Source organism: Onychostoma macrolepis, chromosome 17, assembly GCF_012432095.1.
Source record: "Onychostoma macrolepis isolate SWU-2019 chromosome 17, ASM1243209v1, whole genome shotgun sequence".
Lineage (NCBI taxonomy): Eukaryota > Metazoa > Chordata > Actinopteri > Cypriniformes > Cyprinidae > Onychostoma > Onychostoma macrolepis.
Window position 1 is genome coordinate 15,171,323 of NC_081171.1, and position 21,256 is coordinate 15,192,578.

General features: G+C 36.9%; 1 protein-coding gene across 1 annotated transcript; it reads right to left on the minus strand.

Annotated features, from left to right (window-relative positions):
• Positions 1-2,835: 2,835 nt before the first annotated feature.
• Positions 2,836-19,499, minus strand: e2f2 (E2F transcription factor 2). Its single transcript, XM_058750456.1, has 7 exons — positions 18,719-19,499; positions 8,187-8,289; positions 7,706-7,925; positions 7,166-7,329; positions 6,644-6,756; positions 6,015-6,195; positions 2,836-5,785 (listed from the first exon to the last, which is right to left on the minus strand). The coding sequence occupies exons 1-7, from the start codon at positions 18,983-18,985 to the stop codon at positions 5,526-5,528; spliced, it is 1,308 nt and encodes a 435-aa protein (XP_058606439.1). The 5' UTR covers positions 18,986-19,499; the 3' UTR covers positions 2,836-5,525.
• Positions 19,500-21,256: the final 1,757 nt, after the last annotated feature.

Below are 21,256 nucleotides of genomic sequence, written 5' to 3' on the forward strand. Positions count from 1 at the left end.
GGAGGGAGTCATTCCATCATCACGTGGGAATGTTTGTATTCACTGACGAAATGAATAGAGCGCGCGGAGAAAGAATGGAAGTCTTCAGATTCGTTTTTTGGCATTTAGAATGAAACATGAATCCATTTGTTCTTTGAGTTGTTAGGCCTTTTGAAATGATTCGTAGTCTTTTTTATTATTAGTAACTCTTCTATTGAAGCCATTTGAATAGGCCGATATTGTCTTTCTTATTCATATGGTAGGCCAGTATGAAATGAAATTGGTTTAGAAATAACAACATTTCCATAAAATCAATGTCAAGTTCAAAGGGTGCAGTCTAGCTAGCTTTAAATGTTTTAATCCAAAGCAACAAGTAATTGAAAGCAACATAAGTATGATTTCCATTCTATAGATTTTTCATCTTGTTTAGTTTCTGTTTGTAATTTAGTTGTATAGACAGAATAATAATCAGTGCATTGTGCACATATGCGGGCCTTCAATGGAGCATTGGAGCATAGTGCCAATTGAAAAGGATTGTGCATGCACTTTTCTTCTTTATTCAAGTGTCAATGCAGATAATCCACTTCCTTAAATGCACTACATGTGCATGAATGAACATGCGTATCAGTCTAAAGTTTAAATGAAACCCACCCCTGATTAAAAAAAAAAAAAAAAAAGTTTGCTTCACTAACACAATTGGCGCCTTTTCATGTGCAGCCTTTATATTTGAAAAAGCAGATTGAATAGTGTTGCTTTTGTTGCTCATAGTGCTTTGTGCTAACATTCCACAGTGTTCTGAATAACAGAATTTGCAGACATCATGGATGTATGCCGGTTCTTCCCGTGTCCTTTCAAAAGCTGCACACCTTACCTTATCCTTTAACAATACAGTATAATGTTACATTGATGCAATGTGCTGGACAGGTATCAGATCCGACTTGATCCCTCTAGGTATGCACAAGTATTTCATGGTGTATAATTTGATTAGCTTAAATAAATACATTAGACAGTTTTGGACAGCATTTTGTTCCTCATAGTTGGAAATAAAAGCATGAAAAAAACCCTTCAGACCGTTTAAAGAGTCATAAGGCTTGTTACATCAGACTCTGTGTGCATGAAAACAGCATTCCTGCACTATGTATTTGAGTCAAACTTAAATCTCTATCATCAAATAAGTTAAATACATGTTTCTATGTCTCCATGTGTAAAACGGAGCGATTTATACTGTAAAAATACCTCTGGGTCAAACTTGGTTCAAGAAACTAAACATGACATTATTCATAAGATAACTAAACCCAAATAAATGAAGTTAACTTGGTTTGGTGACCTTAATTTCTCCAAAGTACACCCCATCCCCCACCACAATGCATTCCCTTACACACAGTATTCTCTTCATATTCTGTATTGGCTTCATGAGTTATTGTTGATGTAATGGTGGTTTTGTGGCCAAACAATACTCTCTTTCTCCCCCTGGCTGTGGCCCCTCTTTGTGTGGCAGCGTTGTTGAAAGGGTCTGAGCAGAAATGTTGGGTGGACGTCACTCTGAAGGAAAGTGGGTGAAAAAGAGAGAAAGGAAGTATGAGGCAAAGTTTGAAAAAGCCATTTGTGAAAACTTTAACAGCAAGTTCTTAGTCTGCCTTTAAACTGCCCTTTCATTTATCCCTCTCTTTCTCATCTTCTCCACCTCAGTACTATATTTTAAGTTTGCTGTGGCCACAGTGTGCCGCATGTTCCTACTTACTGGCTTTTGTCCTTCCCCTATTGTTATGTTTCATCGACATCAGCCAATCGCCTGCATTTGGGGGCTGGATTTGGATGGGGGACGGAGTCTGTGGCTGCTGAACAAAAAATGAGGCGTGTTCCAGGAAAGGTTACAGCTCAGACCAGAAGGATTCCCAGCAGACAACCCCTCCCATCCACACTGCCAAGATCTGTTGACTCTAGAACAGGAGAAGGATCATTTATCCTGTCTTGTCAGCCCAGGGAGGCCACGTTTACTGTAAAACACTGCAAAAGAGAGAAGACAGCAAATATATCTCACAGGGAAGATTGAGGGGCTCTATACCTAACTAGAGTAGGACTAAACAGTGCAACAGAAATGTGATGAAGATATGAAAACAACTATAACACTCCCTACAAAGAATTACCACCCAGCCTAGTCATAAAATAAGACACAAATCCTCCCTTTAAGTCATCACAGTGTTTATAAACCAGTTTAGAAGCAGTTCTTGTTTTTAATGACAGACTGGTATAAGCGGTTATTGTTACTTCATGATTATAAATGTGTTTTCTGTGAGGGTGTGGGGAAATTCAGTCTGTCTGGGGAAATTCAAAATCCTCCTCTGGAAACTCATCTGTGTGATGCTTGTGTGCAAACCTGGTTTTCTACAGCCAAATACGAGATTAAACATGTTCAAAAATTTAGCTGTTTTTACTGTAAATTAGATTTAAACTTTTAATTTCAGTGATAAAATCTGTCTTGTCAACACACTATTCTTTGACTATGGATAAGCTTCACAAAAATAGGTCAAAATTTAAGCACAAAAATCAATTGTGTTAATAGTCTCAAATCGAAATCTCTCTGTGTGTGTGGTCTCCCATGATGCATCTAAAGTGAATTAGAAAAGCAGAGAGCAGGTCAGAACCTGCCTGAATAAAACTGCCCGATATTTCACTGTCAACACTTCATAACACACATTCAATAACTTTAACTGTGCTTAAGCAACAGACAACGATGCATGTAGATAAAGAAAAAAATACTTACAAAGATTACATCAGTAGTAGCTTTTATTAGTTTGGAGTCACTAAGATGTTTTAATATGAAAAAAGTCTTCTATGCTCACCAAGGCAGCGTTTAGTTGATCAAAATACCACAGTAATATTTCAAAATGTTATAATTTAAAAGGACTGTTTTTATGTAAACATATTTTAAAACTCAATATATTCCTGTAATGGCAAATCTGAATTTACAGCAGTCATTACACCAGTCTCCAGTGTCACATGCTTAAGAAACATTTATTTTCAGTGTTGAAAACCATTGTGCTGCATATTTTTTTTTCAGGATTCTTTGAATAGAAAGTTCAAAAGAACAGCATGTATTTCAAATAGAAATCTTTTTTTAAATGTGCTTTACTGTCGCTTGATGAATTTAAAGCCTATTTGCTGACTTAAAGTATTAATTTCTTTAATTTAACTTGCTGCATCTAAACTCTTTAACAGTAGTGCTTATCTCCATTTTTTTTTCACTATCCAAACCAAGGATTTAAAAAATAACCACGTTTCTTGACCACACTGGTTGACAGCAACTATGAAAGCAACATTTTCAGACAACTTGGAATGAAGAATGACCGCAGCAGTTTATCAGTCAGATTTACTCGTCTGTTTTGTGTCAGTCTCAATGTTTCTGTCATTTTCACTGACTCATCTTTATGGTATTTCCTCATTGCACAGGTAAACTCTGCAGCTCACACCAAGCATGAAAATACAGTTAAACTAAAATATTGTAACTGCATCTGCATACATCCATGTGGGAGTCTGTTTACACAATACAAGCACAAACTGTAACTTTTAACAAAAAATGCTTTGTTCACAAAAATACGACTTTGAGCATTACAGCTTTATTCGTTTAAACACCACAATATCAAATATTAAGTGCTGCCTGTTAAACAGACGGTCTATATGTCCTGAGACAATTACCAATTTCCTTCAAATACAAAACCTATAAATACAAAATTATTATTCTGTACAATTAAAAAAAACAAAAAAACATAATGCTTATTTAAAAACATCCCAAACAATAAAAAAAAACTATAAACTACAATCAAATGCACCAAACTGCCAAAATTAGTACACACTTCAGCACACTCATGCATATACAGACACACATTTTTCAAGTTTGTTAGGACAGGACAGTTGTCCGCAGGTGGGACAGTTGCATGAAGCAAACCCCAGGTAAAACATTTGTACATATTTCAAAAGGCAAGTTCAAGTTAATCAATTATTAAATCTGATTAACAACTGCTCTTAAACTCATCCAACCCCTTAACAAATGCTGAATCAACCTTATCAGGTTTCCAAAATGCTCCTAAATACAAGTCTTTGTTCAGTCTGACTGAGAAATGCTTGCTTCAAAAGAATTATTTTCACTGAAGAACTGGATGTGGGAAGCTAGTTGTAAAAATCAAGCTTTTCCATACTGAATCCCAACCCATATGTGCTCTGCATTTAAGACGGGTGTTTTCAAACCAGATCAAAATTCTGCTTTGTCTCTGCAGCTATAAACCTACCATTCAGGTGGGGCAAGAATCCCAACTCCAAATAGGAAAAAAAAAAAAACACCCTGGAAACAAAGTTTACTTTGTATTCCCAGCAGTTCAGTGTTCAAACAGTATCAAAGTTTCTGCCAGATGCCATTAAAAGTCTCTAAACTACTCTGAATGGAGTAGTGAACCCTGAGAACTCCATTACTGTAATTTCAGGAAAAATTGATTTTACAGACATCAAACAGACTAGAGTAATTCAAATGATCACTTTGAATTAATCATTTGGAAATGTTAAAAAAAAAAAATTCAGCTGCCAAATCTGCACATTCCCTGAGGTTTCTCATAAACAGACACGTCAATGGTAAAACTTTGTTTTTTGAGCCATGTAGTACTACATGATCATTACTCAGTGCCATGGGAAAGGCCACTTTTACAAGATCAAGGTATTACCTCATGGTGTCTAAAACTAAAAGATGGAGGTAGAATGAACAGATAAGCACCTATTTCTTTTTCTAGACTGAAAGAGCTTTTCAGATCTCTGGTTCAGTTGAGTTATAAAGATGCCTCCCATACACGCTCTCAAATCTTTACTCTATAACAATTCACTTCTCTACATATCTTTAAAAGCACCTTTTTTTGCTGACAGCTAAAATGGTCACACAGCCCTCTACTGGCAATGTTTGGCAGTACTACAATAATTAAAGCTCTAGAGAAGCTTTAAAATGACCTGAGTTCCATATATCTCAATGAAGATTTACTAATAAACAGTAAGTTCTACCTCATATCTAGAAAAGGCAAATACATAGGCTTGATTTTTATCACCGATATTCAAGTAATAATGACCAAAAACACTGCCAATGGGCAAACATATAACTTAAAATTGAAATAATTAAATCGCATGAAAATTCAGTTTTTGTTTTGTCAAAAATGTTTAAACTAAGCAAACATACCTTACTTTTGGTAATATGGCTGACAAAAAAAGTATGGCTTCATAGTGTACTAAACCTAACACATGGATCTCCTCTAGAGGGCGCTTGTTGACAAAATATGATCAAATTCTAATCACTATAGTAGTTAAAATATTAAGACATGGTCCCATCCCAAATTCACTATCTTTATCAGGAACAGAACCGATTAAGCCAATTCAGTAGTGCATTTTGTACAAACTTCAATCTGCCATTATGTGAAGGAGTGTTTTAAAAATTCAGAGGATCTATGTCTGAATTAAACTAATTACAATTGAACTCTCACACCATTAATCACACTTCCGTCACACTGGATGGCTCATGTTTTAAGCAGGTCTCCCAGATCATAAGTGTCAAAGAAATCAGATACGCCTTCTCCGTCCTCCAGACCCCAGAGGTAGTCGTCGTGGCTGAGCTGAGGAGAAAAGTTAACAAAGGGCCCAGAAGGCTCGGATGTGAATGCCATCCCAGGCAGCTGGTCTTCAGTGATCTGGAGAAGGCTGGGAGGAAGATCCAGAATCCCCTCCACATCGAGCACGGAGGTGCCAGTCATAGATGGCTGAGGCTTTAAAGGCAAGCCTGTACAAAGAAATAGACACTGTTAGTCTGTCATTAAGATAATAAATAGACGGCGAGAGTTTTGTAGATGAATTGCTTGGACACACAGCTCTCTATTCTCTTGTACACAATGTTACCACTAGCACTTATTCAATTGAAGCATTTAAAATGTAAACTTTTGTTAGCGACTTCAAAAAACAGCTTGCTTTGAAATTGGTAAGTAGCAGTAAGCTCATGGCAATTGTCTCACCTTCGACTGGCTGGGGTTTGGCAGGTGGGAAGACAGAGGGTGTGGTAGCGCTGGGGGTTTGTGGGTAATCTTTTCTGGGTGTGGTGTTCTTGACGGGACTAGCATCCTCCAAACATTCTTCAGGACACAAGTACACCTCAATTGGGCCATTCTTGCTTTTCAAGTAAATCTGCAGTGAGCCCTAATGAAAAGAAAGAAAGATGTGAAATTTAACCATATTTTGTCTAATATCAATTAATTCATAAATTAATATTTTACATTAATATAAAAGATTAACCGTTACCAAAAATTTGACGTGCAAATCCTAATAAGATTATTAGCAATAATAATCTTATTGCTAAAATGTCAAGTTTTCATTGACTAAAACTAGACTAAAATGTTGAGACATTTAGTCGACTAAAACTTGATAAAGAATATGATAAAAACTAACAAGGACATAAAATAGCTGACAAAATGTTTGTGGAGGTTGCTCAGCTCAGAGTAGAGCAGTAGAGGCGGCACAATTATAACGACATGTGTATAATCCCGCCCACTCTAAAGCGGTACTAAACTGCAGTAGAAAAGCGCCTTTGGATTATTCATGCAGGTCTTTTCAACAACGTTAGGTTTGGACTAACACAAATACTGACCTCAGATGCTTCTGGAACTTCCAGTTTGGTTTCAGATGGTGCTTTCACAGCAATCACAGTCTGATCTTTCAAGCTGCTTATGGTACGAATGTCCTGATAGGTAACATATCCTAATGTGAGTTTCAGTTAAGGACAAACACCTTCGGCATCTAATACAGTATCTAATTCTTTCCCCGACATTGATGGAATTTCCTTTTTAGTGTTTTTCCTAGTGTACGGTAGGAGTCTGATCCAGAACACTATTTTCTCAGCCTTTTTTCATGAAACTTACCCACATTTAAGCGTTGATACAAACAAACATGAAGCTAGTATAAAACTTAAAAGTTAAATTTACTGACAGTTCACATACATGGTAACTTTACTGCATTTAAAATGAAAGACTCAGAATTAAGATAATTGCTAAACGGATATCTATGCCATGTGAGTGTTTTAAAACAGCATGTCTGAGCAAGCTCACAAAAGTATAGGAGACAAACCACTCCTCAGTTCTTCAGAGCACAAACATTCACACAATAAAAGGATATCTTTGGTTGTCCTTGTGCTCTGTCAGTTCACGTAGCCGCGTTGAGCTGGACTGAATGAGGTCGTCTAGAGCTTTTTCCTGCCTGTCCAGCTCAGAAAGCTCTTTCTTGAGAGCGCTGGTCTTCTCTGAATTAAAGGATGAGCCCTCAAACACACCACTGACCCTAAAGCACACAAGATGCAGAAAACATACAGTTTAAAACTAAGTTGAAACCATTATAATTATGTATGTGTACATATAAATATACAAGAAATCTTGTATGTCTGTCAACTCTGACCAATTTGGTTCAATTGCATAATTTAGTTCAATTTTATGCATCATTGCTGAATAAAGTAAATCGATTTTAAAAAAAGTTTTTTTTTCTTCCCCCAATTACAAGGACCACAATATGCCAGTTTTGATATCATGAGGCCTCAAAGTGAAGAATGTTCTTTTAGTAAAACAGAAGCTTTATTCATTCGGAGCGATGAGTGGAAAAATTAATACAAAAAAATAGTTAATACTCCCAGGAAGTTGTCGAACACAAAAAGACAACTCACAGCCACTGGATGTTGTTTTTGGATTTCTTGCGGATGAGTTGCACACCCTCTAAAACATTTGTGATGTCGTATATTCGTCTCTTCTGAACCTCCAGAACTTCTGTGGCCCAGTTCAGATCTAGAACCCCGTCAGCCGATTCACTCAGCAAGCCCACAAATTTCTTAGTCAGCAGGCCAAGGGAAGTGTCATAACGGGTGCGCTCCCCTGGAGACTTGGGAGCTAGAGAGAGACAGAAAGAAAGAGGCATACAAAAGAGGCATTCTTTTAATAATAGTTTGAGTATTACCAGCTGCAGTTCCTACCAGAAGAGGAAGAGAGGCTTGGACAGGTGTGTTTGCTTTTTATACTATTATGAGACGCCCTAAAACAGACATGAACTTTCACCACTCACTCAACATATGGAAACAACAAACAAAAGGTCCACTTTTCTCTAACAGTGAGTGTGTTGACATTTGTTGCAGATTATTCGGTTGTACTCACTTTTGGGGCTTGGTGCCCTTGCACATGCAGAGTTTCCTTTTCCTTTTGGTGTGCGGAATTCTGGGAGATAAATTGGCTCTTCTAGATCTAGTCTTCTTTTGGCCTGGGACAGAAAGCCAACAAGAGAATGTTAATTATGTTATCTTTCAATTGCCTGTAAACTATTGGACTATATATATAGCTCCAATTTAGCATTGTGTCTTTTGTTTCTATGAATGTTGCATGGTTCTTCAGATTTGCTCAGATAGGAAAGCTCCGACAGTGAGACACACTTGAGTGAAAGTGTATTCTGAACTGCACTGTTTAAGAACAATTACTCCTCTTTCCTCAAGTGCCCATATACACTGCCACTTTAAATCCATCTCAGTCCTAAAAAGAAAAACAAGGTCTTGCCCCTTTTTGCCTTGAGAGGGTCACCTCAACAACTACAAATACTAGTCGATTATAAGATAGGTGTGAGGTTTAAACAACCTAAATGATTGGGGGAGGAAAATTTAATTGACAAGCGAGTAGGCAGCCCACTGTCTTGAACACCTCAGGACGCACTTGATTGATCAGGTCACAGGGCATTTTGGACCATTTATAGCTATATTTAGCATTGCCCATTTATGATTAAAATCACCACAAAATGAATCTCAAATCACAAGAAGTCTAACAAACACTGAAACACTTGATATAGTAATCTTCTGGTTAGTGCTATCGGGTTTAAAGTAACTTTGAGCTATCTGTATTAATTCAAACCCTTTTACCCCATTAAAACCCTAAAGGAGGGCATGACATTTCTGAAATCTTTAGCATTTCACACCAGGCAGATGGGCTGGTTTCAACAACCCAACTCCACAAAAAACTGGTTTAAAAAGCCAACTGACATGGAAATGCACCCACACATCGCCTGTTTGATTTTCAATGGCATTCAGGAGTGCAGTTCACTCAAGACAGGATACTTCTGTAACAGACACTGAGCATGTGCTGAGAACAGTTCGCTTATCCTGTGTGTGCAAGCGTCTGCAAAAATGCCTGCATTGTCCTGACCTGAACGACATCTACACCTGTCACTGACATCTGGAGTTACTGAGCAGGTGGTTGGGGGAGAGGAGGAGCATAATCTTTCAGTTTTTTCGGTTTTTCCTTCCGTTCCTTTTCCACCTTTTCAATTGATTCTTTCCACCTTGTTTTATATTATACAAGAACTTTATTAGAGAAGCAAACACCTTGATGAAAAAGTATATGGGGTCTGCCAAAAAATTCTGAAAAAATTGCAACATTTACTGAATGTAGCAATGACTATTTAATTCTGGTTTTTAAACAAATTATAAATGTAATTAAATTTTTTTTGTTTATGTGTGCAACAACAATATAAAAGTTTATTAGGTTCACAATAATTTTAATTTTTAAAAATTTTATATAGTATAACAATCTTTATATATGAAAATGTGTAGCTACATTTATATTATATTTTATAAAAGGTTACCCCTCACAGGAAAACAATTTAGGTTCCTTTGCAACAAGGTTTAAAAAACCAATACGTTTCAACTAAGAGCTGTTTTGGAGCCACCACTAGATGTTAAAAGTAGAGGCTTGTGGGCTCCCTCTTTGAATTGTCATCAAATCTGTGTTGGCGTCAGCTGTTTCCATTCTTTAGCACAGCAGATCATCAAGAACACACACACCCACCTGGGTGCGAGAAGGGGGCCTTTGGGTTCGGTTTCTCTGAACAGCAGCATCTCATGTCTGTAAGAGTTTGTGGTTGGTTTTGCCCATTTCCTGTGTCAATGGGAAATGAGAACTGAGAAATGCTGGCTCAGAGCATATGGGGTGGAAGCTGAATCATTCACTTCTAAAGCACTGATCTGGGAGCAGCTTCAGCGACTGAAATCCTAATTTTAACTACTAATATCTATACCAGTTTGCTAATAAACAGATTCATATCAGAAACTGGTGGAACTGCTACAGGCCCAAGAGTTTCCTAAAAATATGCAAATCCATTGAGTAAGCTAACATCAGTGGCTGTACAGGTTAGCAAAAACACCCATGTTTAGGCAAAAGGTACGTATGTGTATGTGTGTGTGTGTGTATATATATATATATATATATATATATATATATATATATATAGTATGTATACAGAATTTAATAAAATCATATTCCTTTACATTGTATGTGTAGGTAACCTTGAATAGTTTGGATAAAAATGCCAAATGCATAAAGGTGTTTGTCAAGATTAAATAAATTAAATGGTAACAGCGCACAGTAATATGCGTACACACCATGGGCAATCTTTGCAACAGGTTAAGATACATAACTTTATGATGATTGCAAAATTCATAATGCTTAGTTTTAGTTATAGTAAAAATCAAAACATTAGACACTGGTTCTTCATATCAGCTTTTGATGTCAGACATATATACCCCACTCATTACTACTAAAATATGACTTAAGACGTGCACCATTTCTCTTCTCACTCAACAATAAAAATAGAGACTCAAGACTCTGGGATCAAGAGACTTTAGAGATCATGATGAAACACTATGAAATACTCAACACTGCTATGGCACAATGCTCATATGGCAGGCAATATTTCACTAATAGCTATTTCAATAAGAGTTGCACAACAGCTGATCATTTCCAATAACTTCTAGAGGATGTTTCATCATAAAACCCTTACTTAATGTTTATTCAAAGACAGCATATTTACACTACTGTTCAAACATTGAGGGTTGGTAGTATTCTTTTGATTAATCTTTTACTCTCATAAAGGCTGCATTGTTTTGATGAAAAATACAGCAAAAACAGTAATTTGTTAAATATTACAATGTAGGATAACTTTTCTATTTTAATATGTATTAAAATTTTACTTATTCCAGTGATGCCAAAGCTAAACTTTCAGCAGCCATTACTCCAGTCTTTAGCATCATGTGACTTTTCAGAAATCATTCTAATATGCCGATTTGGTGCTCAAGTAACATTTCAATGCATGTCAAGAAACAAATTTTGAATAAAAGTATTAATTACTTTCACACATTCGAACGGCAGTGTAATTTGGTGCAAATGAAAACAAAGCTTTAAAGGAAGTAAAATGTTGGGTCTTCACCCATCCAGTTCATTTCTATGGAAAACATTGCTTGTGAAAGCTGAACAGAAATGTTTTCATTCATTGGTTTCATATGGTTTTCACAGTGTGTACTATAAAAGTCTCACGATTAGATTCAACTGATGACAAATTACTAAGCTTTGCTTATTAAATGAGACACTTTCCAAATGGTATGGCATTCCCAGTATACACTTCATTTCTTTTTAGATATTTACAGGCTTTGAAGTGTATTGTGCATGAAGTCATACGTCCCCTGTTTTCTCCCGCACTAAATGACCTAACTGTGAGTTTTTCACTGGTTGGAGGTGGGGAATGAGGGTCTTAATACATGTTATTGTGTAACTTTCCAAGTAATCATCATCAGAGGTGTTTTTTAATCACAATATGCCTGGAAAGAACAGGTTTCTATACGCCTACAAACACGTGTGAGAGAATGACCTGCAAACTGTGCCACTCCCAAATGTGAAAAAACACATACATCCTACTCACAACGTGTAAGAGCGAGAAAGGCCATTCTGTGTCAGTGACATATTCTGAGGTGTCAAAATGAAAAGAAGCCACAGGGAAAGCAGAAAGGGGGAAGTCCACACGAAAAGGGCGTAAGGGGATGATACTTTGAAATGCAAAACTTGGCCAGCTTGAGGCCCATCACCCACCCTGTTGATGCAACACCTGGTTACCGGTGGCCCCACAGGGGGAAATAGGTAAATTAAGAGAATGAAATGAGTTAAATTACCCGAGGCACTCTGGGATGGGGGGTGGGAGCGAGTGCGTCACCAGGGTCTCTAGAAACAAAGCCAAATCATATGTTCTACAACATAGTGATCGAAGACCAGTGGCTGATCATTTGATCTCAGACACGTGAGATTTGGAGTGAACCAGAGACCTAGTGATCTCCATGACCTTTTCAATCCTCAAAGTTTGGCTCTGTTGTATAGTTCTCTAGTCTTTATTTTTCCTCAGTGGAGATCACCAGAACAATGCTGACATCAATTACTACTGCGTGTAGTCTGCAACTATTGCCATGCTCATGCATTTGATAAATAAACATGGACATGATAATATACCAACTAGGGCTGCACGATTATGACAAAAATCATAATTGTCGATTATTCCCTTGAAATTGTAATTGCGATAATTAATAACGATTGTTTTGAACATATTTATGCCATTGTTTGAAGCTGCATGCCATATTTTTATATAAAATGTATATATAAAAAAGGCTGAAAACATTCTTCCTGAACTTTTATAGCTTTTCTATAGCACTGAGCCTCAAATGTCAACTATAGATTGGTTTGGTTTCTTCTTTAAACGGAAAAAAAAGGTAAAATTATATATTTATATTATCAGGGCTCCAGACTAACATTCGAGAGCAGTTTACAAATCAAAAGGTCTGTTTTCCTTCAGCAAATGATTAATCACAATCCAGTGTTTACCCAAGATTTATGGCCGTTTTTTCCATTTTAATGTTTCTGGACATTTTTTAAAGGTTAAATTAAATTGTATTAATCAAAAAGCATGTCTAATTAATTAAATTCATGAAACTTAAACAATTTAACATTAATTTCTTAAACGTTTAACAAAAAAATGACATGTTTAGGGCCCAATGAAATGTTTTATTGTTATCAAATTCTGTTTTAGCATGTCTAATTATTTGAAAGTATAAAAACAAGTTTAATTTATTCTTACAACACCCTTATGATTTTTTCCCTCAGAAATTCTGTGTATTTACATTTTTAAGGCATAAAACATTCATTTAATTTATCTTTTAATTAATGAAAATTAAACAAATCTTATTTTTTGGAAAATAAAGTGGATTTAATATTACAATTAAAACATTGAAGAAATATTGTATGATTATTCCTTAAAAGTAAGGTTTTAATAATTTTAGTAGTAGCAGTAGTAGTAGTAGTAGCCTATTACGTACATTCTACTGAACAATAGTAATGTATTTCTGCCGCAACGTCTTCAAGTGAAACCATACTTTTATTTTGAACGGGTTGCCGTAAATATTTTTACATTTCTATGTGTATATGATATGAGGATAGTTTTACTGAAACAGTCAAATGCTCATGAAGTGACTCTCAGAGCAGTTTTGGATGTGTTATTCATGTATTCATGTCGTCATCAGTGAGACGACAGACGTTAATAATAAATATCACCGGAAGCATTACACGCTCTTCAGTACGAGTAGTAAACAAAACCGCGCGTCTGCGCCATACATTAATACATGCGTCTTAATATTTACAAATACTAGTGAGAGTGGGCTCACTTGTGTGTGCGTGTATCGGTGCGGAACTCCGCTGTGCGCGATATAGAGAGCGTGACCATGTAATGTAGAGAAAGAAATAACATGCCGTCGTGTGAATAAGATAAATAACATAAGCTATTTAGTTTGTTTAATAAAAGAACAAGGTATAGACCTGTTCTATAGGAAAAGTAACTTTAAATGACTTCTGTTGTGATCTGGCGCTATAGAGAAAATAAAATTAAATAAAATTAACTTGACCTTCAAGAGGGTCGGGGAGCGCAGAAAACATTAACTTCGAGATCATTTGACTAGTCCGAGATTAAACTTAAGTTACTGACCACAGTATTATTATTAGCTAAAAACCTGTAATTTGGAATTAATTTTACTAACACATTAAGGTTGAATATTCAACTGGAAAAACTGTATCCATGTTATTTTTGAACATTAGAGCAGGTGCAGCCATTTTTAACTTGAATGCAAGGCATCTAGTGTCAGCAGCTTCCAGGCATTTTAGCTCTACAAAAATGATGCTGCTTGACACTAGTATTTGTTATCACATTATTTTATCATTGTAACCACAAAAACACTGGTTCGTAGCAAACAATTTTACTATTTACTGCACTTCATACTTCTAGTTGTGTACATGTACCTAATCTCCGGAAAGATGCAGTGGTTGTCCCAGTTCCAAAATGTAGTCATCCTAAAACTCTGAATGATTTTAGGCCAGTCGCTCTGACTTCAGCTTTAATGAAGATTTTTGAGAAATTGGTCAGGTCTGAGATCTGAGATGAATATACTCTGGATCCCATGCAATTTGCATATAGGCCTCATAGAGGAGTGGAGGATGCTAGTCACATTGCTTCACTTGCTCTTTAGACATTTGGATGGGAATGGGACACATGCTAGACTTTTATTTATAGACTTTTCTTCGGCTTTTAATACAATTCAACACCACATCTTAACCAGAAGGCTTTTAGAACAGTTTGAGTTAAGTAATAACCTGGTAGGTTGGATTCTTGACTTTCTAACAAATAGGACACAGAGAGTGAGGGTCAATGGTACTTTGTCTGACCGGAAAAGCTCTTCTACTGGGTCTCCACAAGGGTGTGTCTTGTCACCTTTATTATTTATTCTTTACACAAATATGTTTCAGAGCAGCTATGATAACAGAACCATCATAAAATATGCAGATGATTCGGTTATTGTTAGTCTGCTTCAGGAGGATGAGATCAGCCACGGCCCAGTTGTCGATGACTTTGTTCACAGGTGTGAGAAATCCTACCTTCAGCTTAATATATCAAAGACTAAAGATATGCTCATTGATTTTAGGAGGAAGACTTGCATGAACAAAGCTACTTTAATCAAAGGCCAGACTATCGAGTACGTGCAATCTTATAAATACCTTGGTACTATTATTGATGATAAATTGAATTTCGAAGCTAATTGTGCAGCTGTGTGTAAAAAAGGTCACCAGCGCTTGTATTGTTCGAGGAAATTATCACACTTTCATATTGACCGAACGTTAATGATCATGTTTTATCATGCTTTTATTGAATCAGTTTTGTCTTTTTCTTTGGTTGTATGGTTTGGTCAAACATCTTTAAAAGCAAGAAATTCTTTAAACCAGATAGTTAAATGGTCTAGTCGATTGGTGGGTGAGTCACAGTTGGATCCAACATCGTTGTATACCAGACAGTTGCAACGAATGGCTACTTCTATTTTAAATGATGACTCCCACCCTTTGCATAGTGAGTTTCAGCTTCTTCCCTCTGGACGGAGGTTTTTAATCCCAAGGTGTAAAACAAAGCGACATAAAAACAGCTTTGTTCCCGCTGTGTTAAATAAGCTGTAGGAAGGGGGAGTCTTGGAGCATTTATATCATTTATCATGTATCGTATTTTTGTTACTTGTTGTGTTATGTTTTTAAATGTGTTTTGGATTTGTGTTATGGATGGTTGTCATTATCATTTTACTGCAAGACCAATTTACCTGCGGGTATGAATAACCTAACCTAGTTTTTTTCATCTAGGTCTATAATGACCAACGAAACGGAAGTGTTTCACATGTAAACCATTGTACTTCTGAACTGAAAAATAAGGTGGATAAAGAAAGTTAAATGACGTCATTTAAATTAATGGTTATGAAGATAAACTTTTCTTTTTGGTTGTTTGAAATAATATGCAACATTGATAATTCATTCACTGTGAGAACAGAAATGTGCATTTGGAAAGAAGATGTGGGAAAATTATAACATCTTATTAACTGACATTTTGAAGAAACATGAACTATGAGTTTCAGCAGAATTAATTAAATGTAATTCACAAGTTTAGTTTTTAGGAGTAATGGTTCAAAGGTCTATGAAGGAAAACGTGAACTTTAGGTGTGTCGTTCATGTCAAACTGAAAAAGGGGCAGAGAACAAGAGTGAAACTTTTCACAGCAGGAGATATGACTAGCACATTGGTGTGAAAAACTGAACAAGGGAAACTGGAAGTTGTTCACAATGCCATGTGGAGCTTCACTAGACAAACCTTTTGTTTCCAGAAAAGATATTAAAGAAGTTGTTTGAAACATTTTAAAACTACTGACTAAATGTCATGTGATAAAAAAATAGAGTTTGGAATCAGGGAAAGCAATATGACAAGGACTTATCTGATCTGTTAACCATTTGAGTTGACCAATTGAAGTATCAAACCCAGAAAAGCATTCTGAGATAGGCTTTTGTTGTAATCTATGTTAGAGCTGGAGGCATGTGCATCAAACCCCCATGCAGACGCCCAGTCTGTTATCAGCCCTGCCCCATATTCTGCAGCACGAGTCTGTAATCATTCCTTCTGTTTATCAGCTGGAAGCAGCAAACAACATACAGAGAAGCTCGACAGATGCAGTTCCTGGAGCAGATACTTTGACCTTCTGACCTTTTCAACAGGTTGAGCTTGTGCAAGGACGAATGGTGAGACAGGTGTACAATTGCACAAGAAAAAAGGGGAGTGATAATTACAACTGCAGCTCCATAAACTAAAAGCTGTAGAATCCAGGAGTTTAAACATACAAATACAAGAATAACCAGTTTGGGGATGAACCTGGGTCATTTAATCATGCTGCTTCAAGGGAGGCAAAGCATTCATTCATAGCATGGTTTATAAATTGCTAAATATAAAAAGGTCCTGTAATTTGATGAATTTACCTTTGAAGACCCTTCCCCCACTTTACTACTAGGTCCAAACCGTATAATATAATGTCCGGTTCAGAAGCTGTAAAGCACCCTTCCCCCATCTGTCAGCTTCTACCACCTCCCCCCTGAAATAACTCTTATGGCAAGCCATTTCAACATACAAAACTAACAAGGTACAACTATTTATTTTGACATCATTAGTACTTATTTTTATCAATTAGTAAGCAATGCAATAGAAAACACCAATTTTTTTCCATTTCACTAGTAACTATTCATTACATACTGGTCCCAGTAGTTTTCTGCTAGTCCTTTTCCCAGTAAAGTCAAGGTTTCCACTGGTAACAAACCACTATTCAGTTTTACTATTAATTAGGTACTAGTTAGGGCTGGGCGATAATTCGATAAAACGATATAACAGTTCGATAAATGTTCGATATAATGTTTACGCGCCAAAAGCGGAACGAAACAGTGCGACTCATTTGAATCGCGCTACACGGACCGTTTATCCACTCGGAGTTGGCTCAAACTTCAAACTGCCTCGCGGCGTGAGCTCACTAGAGCAGATGTGTTTACTCAGTCATGCGAGCATTAAGCAGCGCTGTGAGATCCAGTGTGAAGCGCTTGAATGCAGCGATGAACAAATGACTCCAAAAAACCAAACATGAGAAAAACTGTGTGCAACGAGACAGTCCGAAAGCTTTTCAGTCTACACGTCGCCATAGTTTACCATGGATTTACTGTAGTAACACTCACTGCACCATGGTATTGTGGCAGAAATTTGGGATATTTGGAGAGTATCCACTGGACGCAAACTGTGTACACTGTTCTGTGTCAGCCTCACCACACAGATAAGCTGTTTTTTCGTTCAAATCAAAGTGTAAATAAACGTAGAAGACGTATCCGTGTGGTGCGGCTGATACAGAACAGCGTACGCAGTTTGCGTCCAGCAGATAATCTCCAAAATGGCGCTATGCTTACACGGAGGAGACGAATTGTTGAATAAAGTTATTTTTGTTTTCTTTGCGTACAAAAAGTATTCTCGTAGCTTCGTAAAATTACAGTTGAACCACTGGTGGCAGATGGACTATTTTGACAATGTCTTTCATCCTTTCCTGGGCCATGACAGTGTTAATTGTTTGGCAGTCAATGGGACAGTCACAAGCCTCCCGGTTTTCATCCAAAATATCTTAAATTGTGTTCCGAAGATGAACGAAGCTTTTACGGGTTTGCGACATAGGGGTAAGTGATTAATGACAAAATTTTCATTTTGGGGAGGAGTAACCCTTTAACAGTAACCATGGCATAGACCTTAGGGTTGACGCCACATTGAATTTACCACATTTGAAAATGAGGCTGTGAGTGTTAACTTACAGTCTATACAATAGCTGTATAAAGTCCTAAATCATGTCATTTTCAGAACTCACAACTTTAAACAGTTTATTGGAGTTATCTGAAGTTTGTTCCGGAAAGATGTTTCATCAGAACAAGTGGCATGTTATTACACAACAGCACAAGCCTTTGAACACACTGTAATTCTATCCCTCATAGTCTCCTTTTCATTCCATTCCATTCCAAAATTAAATGACACTACCCTGAATATGGTCTATGTTCTTGACATTAGCAAAACAGTGAGTATTATTTTGAATGTTTGAATACTTGAGCCTAGAAAGATGACTAGTTTAAGAAACAAATGGCTTGCCACACTCTTTTACCTTAAGGTCTTGTCTGTCTTAATGTCATGACTGAAATATACATGCAGTGTTGTGGTCATGCTCTCCAATTACCTGCCTCTTTTATTCATTTATGAGGAACTGACAGATTTTCAGGACATCAGAGATGATGGCACAGATAAAACCCTCTGGCAAAGCCAGAAACATGAAGCTTTTAAGCTGTAGAACGTGGATTCTACAGTGTGACTGTAGCAGTGTTTTAATAAATGCCATATATTACGTACTAAGACATGAAACAGCAAGCATGTGCATACATAGTGTAGTAGCGGTAGAAGGAAAGGCTTACCGGCAGCCGCCCGGAAGAAGTCCGCACAGGCTTAGGCTCCGGCCCATGGGGGGTCGCGTATAAACAGTTGGGTCTCTGCTCCGCAGCTGTTGTGTTACCGATCTGAGTGAAGTATCCAGCCGGTACCGAATTCACCGGTGGGCTTGAGAGTCCCGTGTTGAAAAAATCTGTCCTCACCGCGGAGAACATTTTCTTCTGTGGGCACGAGAGTCCAGATACTGCGCCTCTTCCAGAAGCAGGAGAAATCCCTCTGGGTATCCGCATCATTTTGCATACGAAATGCACGAAAACCCGCGAAAGTGACGCAAAAGAAACTTTTATTACGCAAATCGCGTCTATAATTTACTGCAGAACGAATCAACCGTCAAAATGAATATGTATATCTTAAAAGACTGCAAATGATATAGACAATGTGCACTTTAGTATAATAAATAATGTTAAAGTTGTAGATAAATTATGCGTGAAAACTACAAAAATGTAAATATCCGAAATTCACAAAAATCTCTCCTAGGGTCCTTTGTTATAGTGGCACGAGAGAGGCTATTACGTCTTAATATACTGCAAATAAATTAAACGTATTAAATGTCCCTCGGTCATTCAGTTTCATAAATGTACCTTTCAAAAGTAAACAAAGCTTGGAAATGTTTCTCTTGTAGTTCTTGCGTTCTCTGGCGATTGTGAGAAACGTTCCTGTGTGTCTGTAATCCCTCTCCGGCCGAGAAGCTTTGCTTTGACATCAGCTCAATAGAGGAGTGCTATTTTAGCGCCAAATTACGTCCCGCGAAATTTGGATCTCCCGCGGTTAGACACACTTCGTGATTGGCTGCTGGCACGCCGCGCTCGTTCGGATTCTGAATATATTTACACGTAACAGTTGGTGCCTAGCGTTCTTCCTCTTAAAGACACAGCGCCTTTTAATCTCTTTTGTGAACAAGGGCGATATTCTTCAGACCTTACAACAACAGCGTTATCAAACGTGTCCTAGTCAAATGTAGATTTAGCATATAGATGTATTTCACAGAAATATATTTAATATTACATATAAAACTGACGTATTTCACACAAATTAATTCATATACAACAATCATCAAAGCTTTTACACAGATAACATCATGCCTATTGTGTTTCCATGGTTTCCAAATTGATCATGGACATAGATTCATCTTAAATGTCAATGTTTTTCAACAGCAAAATGGAAAAAATAGTTGACTCTGGCGTGGCCTGACTCTGTGAAAAGAGACTTAAGGAGAAAACAAGAGCTTTAAAGCCCTAAACAACCCCACAGAAAAGAACCTTTACACTTGAAAGGATCTTATCATCTGGCACAAAGAGCGAACCCCCACCATGCTTCAGATGATTGTTAACTCTCCCACCCAACCATTTGTCCAATGATGGCTTTACAGTGTTTAGTAGAGACACACTTAAAACAAAAAAAACAAGTACAAACAATATGACAACATACACACAAGAGTAAGATGGTGATTCCGATCTAGTGGATATCGCAACTGTTTGATTAGACATCTTATCACATAGCAAAATCATTATAATTATCCAGTCGCCCACAAATGGGCTCTAGAGATGCAATTGTTTAAAATTGGCCAGGGCTTGGGGGAAATATGCACCACATACTTTATGGAGGCAGAAAATGCCCTTTTAGTGAATTATGTTTGATGTATAATAGATCTCCCTGTTGAAAAAAACAGCATAGGACCAGTTTAAGGACCATCTTAAACCAGCTCAAACCAGCATCCGAGCTTCAAAACCTACCTAACCAGCATATGCTGGGTTTTTTCAACAAGGCTAGCTATGGGTTTAATGTCTCTGCAAACACTGTAATTGTCAGATATGTGCTTTTAATGAAAAAGTATTTCCGAAAGCACAGAATGCCCCCAATACACACATTAAACTCCACCTCATGGCAGGCAGTTGTGGATTTAGTAGACTAATCTAACACATGAAAAAGGTTTATTTGAGAAAACAAAATGAACAAACAAACCAAAAAGTTTTAGACTAAAAAACTATAAGATAAGTCTATAATGTGAGTTCTTGTCAGTCTGAGTAAATGATTCTTGCAGAACATATATTACGGTATGACATTTTTAGTTATTGTTACATTTGTAATTGATTTTAACAGACTTTACCATTTTAACTGTAACAGAATTGTTTAGACTGAATATTTATTTTGGTTTATTCATTCATTTGAATTATTTGACAAATTACATAAACATACTGTTTTATGATGTAAAAGAAAAAAGGGTGAAAAGAGCATCTCAAAATTCAGTTCCAAAGGGCAATTTTTGTTAAAATCGAAGAAAAAACAGCACATATTCTTAAAGTGACAATTTTCACCTTATAGGCATAGCTAAGTTAGGTACTAAGGTTGTAGTACCACTAATGTTTCAGCCTAACAAACTATAAAGTAAGTCTATAATGTGAGCTCTTTCTGAGTAAAGTATTGTTTATATATTCGTGCATTGGTTCGCATTAAACTCATGGCACAGCAATGTATACGTTGTGAGAAGGTTAGTGTCGTGTGCT

Coding starts and splice junctions, on each gene's coding strand:
- e2f2 (XM_058750456.1), bottom strand. CDS start 18,985: ATGATGCGGATACCCAGAGGGATTTCTCCTGCTTCTGGAAGAGGCGCA. Junction 7,926..8,186: donor AAGGGCACCAAGCCCCAAAA/GTGAGTACAACC, acceptor GTCTCTCTCTAG/CTCCCAAGTCTCCAGGGGAG. Junction 5,786..6,014: donor CAAACCCCAGCCAGTCGAAG/GTGAGACAATTG, acceptor TTCTTTGTACAG/GCTTGCCTTTAAAGCCTCAG.